General features: G+C 43.2%; 1 protein-coding gene across 1 annotated transcript; it reads right to left on the reverse strand.

Moving 5' to 3' along the window:
• Positions 1-1,250: 1,250 nt before the first annotated feature.
• Positions 1,251-7,379, reverse strand: LOC113649705 (meteorin-like). The gene is made up of 4 exons (XM_027157616.2): positions 6,968-7,379; positions 4,356-4,783; positions 2,915-2,974; positions 1,251-2,110 (listed from the first exon to the last, which is right to left on the reverse strand). Exons 1-4 carry the CDS (start codon positions 7,048-7,050, stop codon positions 1,800-1,802), a joined length of 882 nt encoding a protein of 293 aa, XP_027013417.1. The 5' UTR covers positions 7,051-7,379; the 3' UTR covers positions 1,251-1,799.
• Positions 7,380-7,500: the final 121 nt, after the last annotated feature.

The raw sequence follows: 7,500 nt of genomic DNA on the forward strand, positions 1-7,500 counted from the left end.
TACGCTAATGATTTATACAACAGTCAGATATTTTGTCTCTCTTTAGAAACAGAGTCTGACTGAAGAGGAGCTGGTGGTCCGCTGGTGGTCCGCTGGTGGTCCATTATTACAGCACTGAGATGTGGGTTCTGATTGGTCAGAAGGTGTTGATTAGTTTTCTGTATCAGAAGCTCAGACAATAACAGTGGTTTAATGTACTTGCTATAATACGTTATTGTTATCAGTATTTTACTGTAAACGCTTCACACACTGTTTTATTCCACTTATACCATGTCCATGGAAAATACTTGTTTTTGATTGGCTGAGAGGTGTGTGTGTGTGTTTATATAGAACAAATCAGTTAAGAAAAGTCATTCATTTAAAAGTTTTTAATCACAGTCACAGCTCACATATACACAATATTCTCTCTGCTAAAACATCTTATTTACAACAAAATTCATACACACACACACACACACACACACTCTCTCACACACACACACTCTCTCTCACACACACACACTCTCTTACACACACACACACACACACACACACACACACACACACACTCTTACACACACTCTCTCTCTCTCACACACACACACACACACTCTCATACACACACACTCTCTTACACACACACACACACTCTCTCTCTCTCACACAGATACACAAACACACACACACTTTCTCTCACACATACACACACACAAACACACACTCTCTCACACACACACACACTCTCACACATACACACACTCTCTCTCACACACATACACACACACAAGTGAGGCAGTAAGCGGCTCAGAGTTGTGTTTGGTTTCTCTCCGCTGGTGTAGTGCACAACCATTTCACCATTTAACACACACACACACACACACACACACACACACACACACACACACACGCACACACACACACATGTGAACTGAACAGTGAGATGAATATCATGATGTATCATGTATATACTGTAAATTATAATCCTTCTCTCTGAACTCTGTTACAAAAACACAGAAAATCTTTATCAGGTTCAATAATTAAATATCTTTCTTACATCTTAAAAAAAAAACAAGTCAAATACATAAAATCCAGCTGTTTTTCCAAAGAAGAATAGTAATAAACATCAGCTTCAGTTAAACACTTTAATAAAAGGTATTTAAGTGGCATGAACGGAGGTGCAGTGAAAGTGCTTCAACATCTGATCTTTCTGTCAGTCGAACGTTAAACTGTTTGGGACAAACCTACTGCTAGCTTCACAGACAAGCTGATGAGTGTGTGTGTGTGTGTGTGTGTGTGTGTGCTACATATTGTCTGCTTTCATTTGGTTTCAGCTCCCTCCTCATCCTCAGTGCAAATTCATATTTTAGATCTTTAACCCGTGAGCAGTTTGAATACTGACGAGCGAGTCCGCTACGTGTCTGTGTCTTATAGCTTATGTGTCCATGTCCTGAGGCGTCACATCAAGTCTCACTGCACATCTTCACCTTACGGAGAGACAAGAGACACGAGACACAGGACACACACAGTCATGACCTCAGTCTGTGTTAGCAAGTCTAAACCACACATATTTGTGTCTCTGTCTAAGTAACATGGTGTCAGTGTTCTCTGTGTGATGCCTTGTGTCTCTCCATGAGAACGCCGTGTAGTATGTCTTTATAAAGACGTTGTGTCTCTCTCCATGAGGACCTCATTTTGTATCTCAGTCCATAAAGATAAAGATTTTGATGTCTCTCTCTTTGTATCAATCTCTTTATCTCTCTCTCTCTGTGAAGATGAAGATGTTTTGTCTTGTTCTCTCCTTAGTCCTGCCTCGATCAGCGTCATGTGTTGAGGGTGCAGGGGATCTGCAGGTCCTGCTTGGCACGCTCATACACTCTCAGGAAGTCCTTGTACCTGGGAGCACAGGTAAGCCACGCCTCCCCAAAGTGGGCGTGTCCGGTGAAGAGGAAGCTTCCGGAGCCGGCGCGGACGCCGCAGCGCAACAAGGTGCGGATCTCTCCGGAGTATGTAAGGCGGCCTACGCTGGAGAACAGAGGCCACTTCTGACGATACACACGCGTAGCGCTCACCCTGATCACTGACACACGCTGCTCCGAGTCTGCGTCCACCGCACGGATATTCCCACGCACCACTAAACACACACACACACACACACACACACAGAGATTATTAACTACTTATTAATGCATCTGCATCTAAACCCTCACTATGTTTGGGTGATACACTTTTTATTCAGCTATATGTTATTTTTCTGCGTTATTGTTGTTTCCTGTACATTGTGTGTGTGTGTCTGTGTGTGTGTGTGTGTCTGAACATTAGTTGACCCTGTTCTAAATTCTAAGTCTTTGACTCCAGTAATATAATCTGCCCCCAGAGACACCCCACCCCCGCACTTTTACATGGCAATACCACTCTGTCTGACCACATCTCAATTAGACGTCTCAAATGTGTGTGTGTGTCTGTGTGTGTGTCTGTGTGTGTCTCTGTGTGTGTGCGTGTCTGTGTATGTGAGTCTGTGTCTGTGTGTGTATGTCTGTGTGCGTGTGTCTCTGTGTGTGTCTGTGTGCGTGTGTCTCTGTGTGTGTCTGTGTGTGTGTATGTCTGTGTGCGTGTGTCTCTGTGTGTCTGTGTGTGTATGTGTGTCTGTGTGTGTGTATGTATGTCTGTGTGTGTGTCTGTGTGTGTGTGTGTTTGTGTGTCTACTCTATTTTAGATCCTGCTGTGTGAACTTCGACCTGAAAATGTTGGTGTGGCCGAGTGCCTCGTGTGTGTGTGTGTGTGTGTGTAGCGTTCCAACTTTTCCAGTTGACCTGTTTGTATCATTATTGTATTGTACACACCTCTTTAAACACACTACATAATGATAAGTGTTTATTGTGGTGTGTTAAGTGTTGTGTGATTGCATCATGAGCAAAATTAAGTGTGTGAGACTCACCAAAGTCACTGGTGCACACTGACATCAGCATCTCTGTGTCATTACATGGCCTGCATGCTCCTGAGAGAGAGAGAGAGAGAGAGAGAGAGAGAGAGAGAGAGAGAGAGAGAGAGAGAGAGAGAGAGAGAGAGAGAGAGAGAGAGAGAGAGAGAGGGAGGGAGAGAGAGAGAACAGTTAGTTTCTTTAGCACACTGAGTACAGTTTCATCCACTGAATAACCAGATTCAATACAAGAAATCAGGAACAGCTCCAACACACACACACACACACACACACACACACACACACACACACACACACACACACACACACACACACACACACGCACAGGCTATGTTCCAATTTTTCTGGTTGTAGAGTATAGTGAGACTGGAATAGTGAGACACTCAGGTGTGTGTGTGTGTGTGTGTGTGTGTGTGTGTGTGTGTGTGTGCATATGCATGATAGGGGAAAGAAAGTAAAAACCCACACAGCATGTTACTTTTACAGCCTAGAATCCAGTACACAGGTGTGTGTGTGTGTGTGTGTGTGTGTGTGTGTGTGTGTGTGTGTGTGTGTGTTATGATTGGTGTGATTTAAGGCACCTGTTGAAAGGTAGTGAGGTGTGAAGCCTTTTATCATTTCCTGTTACTTTGTTTAAACTTAAGCTTTCACACACACAGACACAGACACACACACACACACACTTAACCACCTGTATAGCCTTGACACTCATTGTGTGTAGCTCTAACATTTTTTTAAAGTTCACTGCACCGTTTACATTGTCACCGTTTACAAGTGCGAGTGTGTGTGAGAAACATGAAGCATCACTGCATTTTTTAAATTACCTCGCATCCTCTGTGTGTGTGTGTGTGTGTGTGTGTGTGTGCCTTTAGCTACTGAACAAAAGCCCTGTCCCTCAGCTGACCATCCCCCCGTTACCACGGATACAGCTCGATCATGCGGTACGTTGAAAGGACTCGTCCCCTCTCCATACTGAGCTTTTGTCCTCTACTCACCCTCCATCCCTCCCCCCTCTCAATCTCTCTGTCTCTCTCTGCCCCCTGTTCCCACAGTGTGTGTGTGTGTGTGTGTTTTCTGTATTGAATAAAAGATACAGTGCTAATGTAGATAAGATTTTGGAGGTCTATGTGATTTGGGACATGGTGTGTAATCTGTACTAACCCTGTGTATGATGACACAGTGTACTAAGGGGCGGGGCCATCTTGACCAACCAGAATCCCTTTACAATTCATAGCTGCTTTGTAACTCTGTGCAAAATTAGAAAAGTAGCAGGACTCGTACACAACAAAGTGCCCGATTCAGTCATAACATGAAAGCACAGAGTTCAACTTCACTTATTGGTTTAGAATTTTACCCTCTGTCCCTCCCACCAATCCCCATATATGCATGCCAACTGTATATGCGTTTCCATGGTAACTCCCAGTTTCACCCTGCTCACCTTCTTCTGCATCCACTTCAGCATCCACAGAGTCGACAGACAGCCTCGTTGTCCGGTCCCCTCTTAACTCGTAGCGGAATGCTGCGATGCGCCTACTGATGTCGCTGTGGGGCGTGGCCTGCAGGAACAGGGCGGGGCTTTCCCCAGGAGTGATGCTAAAACAGCGAATATGGGAGGGACCGGGCGTGTCACTCACTAGTAGCTCGAGGATGCCACCTTTTTCCAGGTAAAGCTGGGCCCCACCCCACTGAGGCTCTGGCTTAACACAGACCGATGAGGGCAACCCGCTGGTCCCGCCCACTCTATGTTTCGGTAAGCGGGGCAAGAGCGTGAGACGCAGGGCTCCATTGGGGTACAGGAACTCAACAGAGCCTTCGGCACAGCGCAGGAACACCTGTTCAACACCTTGCTCGGGCCGAGCGAGACCACTACACAATAGAGAGAGAGAGAGAGAGAGAGAGAGAGAGAGAGAGAGAGAGAGAGAGAGAGTTGAAACTCTTAAACACACAAAGATCCCCACACTCCACACACACCCTAACCCTCACCCTAACACCAACCATAACTGAGTTCAGTTAGTACAGACATTGGATTCTAAGCAACCTGTCACAAGCCAGTGTTAATTAGTCATTTAACTAAACACTTAATCAACCCTCCGATGTTCTGCTCAACCTGCCAGCTTTTAAGTGTTCAGTCCATGTTCAGTACATACTCATGCACGGTGTTCATGTACGGTATTCATTCATCTCCTGCAGTTTAAAAGCTGTCTATGTGACCCCGGGGTTAAACGCCCCCTAAAGGCCAATACTGTTAGTGCACATTCCACTGTGTGCTCTGACCTCAATACATTATAGAGAATAAACTAAAACGTAATAAAGTATTTATAAATTAAGCTTTTAGACTCTTTAAAGAAATATGTGTGTGTGCATGCAAGCTGTGCTGGTTTATTACAAAACGTGCACGACCCTGTGTACGGTTATCATTTTACTGCGAAAACACACTTCTGGCTATTTAAACCGTGTGCAATTTAACTGAACTGATAACGTTTTCAACTCATTTATAAAACTTCTAACATATGAAATACATATCAATGATACTGAAAATCAGTGCGCAGTCCTGCTCTGTCTCAGGACAAACACTAGTGTACTGAACAGTGTACTGAACATTAGTGTACTGAACACTAGTGTACTAAACAGTGTACTGAACACTAGTGTACTGAACATTAGTGTACTGAACACTAGTGTACTAAACAGTGTACTGAACATTAGTGTACTGAACACTAGTGTACTAAACAGTGTACTGAACACTAGTGTACTGAACATTAGTGTACTGAACACTAGTGTACTAAACAGTGTACTGAACATTAGTGTACTGAACACTAGTGTACTAAACAGTGTACAGAACACTAGTGTACTAAATAGTGTACTGAACACTAGTGTACTAAACAGTGTACTGAACACTAGTGTACTAAATAGTGTACTGAACATTAGTGTACTGAACACTAGTGTACTAAACAGTGTACAGAACACTAGTGTACTAAATAGTGTACTGAACACTAGTGTACTGAACAGTGTACAGAACACTAGTGTACTAAATAGTGTACTGAACATTAGTGTACTAAATAGTGTACTGAACATTAGTGTACTAAATAGTGTACTGAACACTAGTGTACTAAATAGTGTACTGAACACTGGTGTACTAAATAGTGTACTGAACACTAGTGTACTAAATAGTGTACTGAACACTAGTGTACTAAACAGTGTACTGAACACTAGTGTACTAAACAGTGTACTGAACATTAGTGTACTAAATAGTGTACTGAACATTAGTGTACTAAATAGTGTACTGAACACTAGTGTACTAAACAGTGTACTGAACACTAGTGTACTGAACAGTGTAAATACACTAGTGTACTAAATAGTGTACTGAACACTAGTGTACTGAACAGTGTACTGAACATTAGTGTATTAAACAGTGTACCGAACACTAGTGTACTAAACAGTGTACCGAACACTAGTGTACTAAATAGTGTACTGAACACTAGTGTACTAAATAGTGTACTGAACACTAGTGTACTAAACAGTGTACTGAACATTAGTGTACTAAATAGTGTACTGAACACTAGTGTACTAAACAGTGTACTGAACACTAGTGTACTAAACAGTGTACTGAACATTAGTGTACTAAATAGTGTACTGAACATTAGTGTACTAAATAGTGTACTGAACACTAGTGTACTAAACAGTGTACTGAACACTAGTGTACTGAACAGTGTAAATACACTAGTGTACTAAATAGTGTACTGAACACTAGTGTACTGAACAGTGTACTGAACATTAGTGTATTAAACAGTGTACCGAACACTAGTGTACTAAACAGTGTACCGAACACTAGTGTACTAAATAGTGTACTGAACACTAGTGTACTAAATAGTGTACTGAACACTAGTGTACTAAACAGTGTACTGAACATTAGTGTACTAAATAGTGTACTGAACATTAGTGTACTAAACAGTGTACTAAAGTCTAGTGTACTGAACAGTGTACTGAACACTAGTGTACTAAACAGTGCACTAATCTGTACTAATCTGTAATGAACAGTGTACTAAATCTTACCTTCCCCTCCAGCTGCACTCATCAGCTGAATAACTCGGTCCAGTCATCGCCATTAACACCGAAATCCACACAAAAAGCTCCATTTCCGTTGGTGTTTATCACACAGCTGAGGCAGTGTGTGTGTGTAGTGTGTGTAGTGTGTGTGTAGTGTGTGTGTAGTGTGTCAGTAGTGTGTCAGCAGTGTGTCAGCAGTGTGTCAGTTCCTCTCCTCAGCGTTGCCTCAGGAATGTAATTTAAAATAAAACTCTCATACGTTTAATAATCCTTAACTCTACCGACTCCATTGTCGCTTTCTATTCCGTCCTGCTGCTGAACTCCATTAATAAATCTGTCTAAACCAGTGAGTCACATCCCTGATGCTCGGTACATCCCTCACTAACCGCCGGAGTCGACTCGAGTGCGCGAGGACAGAGCGGCGCTTCGACTTTAGTGTGAAGGAATGCGCGCGCGGACCAATCAGCGACCAGAGATCTGAAACTTTAAACCACTCACCGTGGGGGCGGGGGGCTTGGGGGAGGGGGAGGGGGTCGCAC

The sequence above is a fragment of the Tachysurus fulvidraco genome, chromosome 3 (genome assembly GCF_022655615.1).
Source record: "Tachysurus fulvidraco isolate hzauxx_2018 chromosome 3, HZAU_PFXX_2.0, whole genome shotgun sequence".
NCBI lineage: Eukaryota > Metazoa > Chordata > Actinopteri > Siluriformes > Bagridae > Tachysurus > Tachysurus fulvidraco.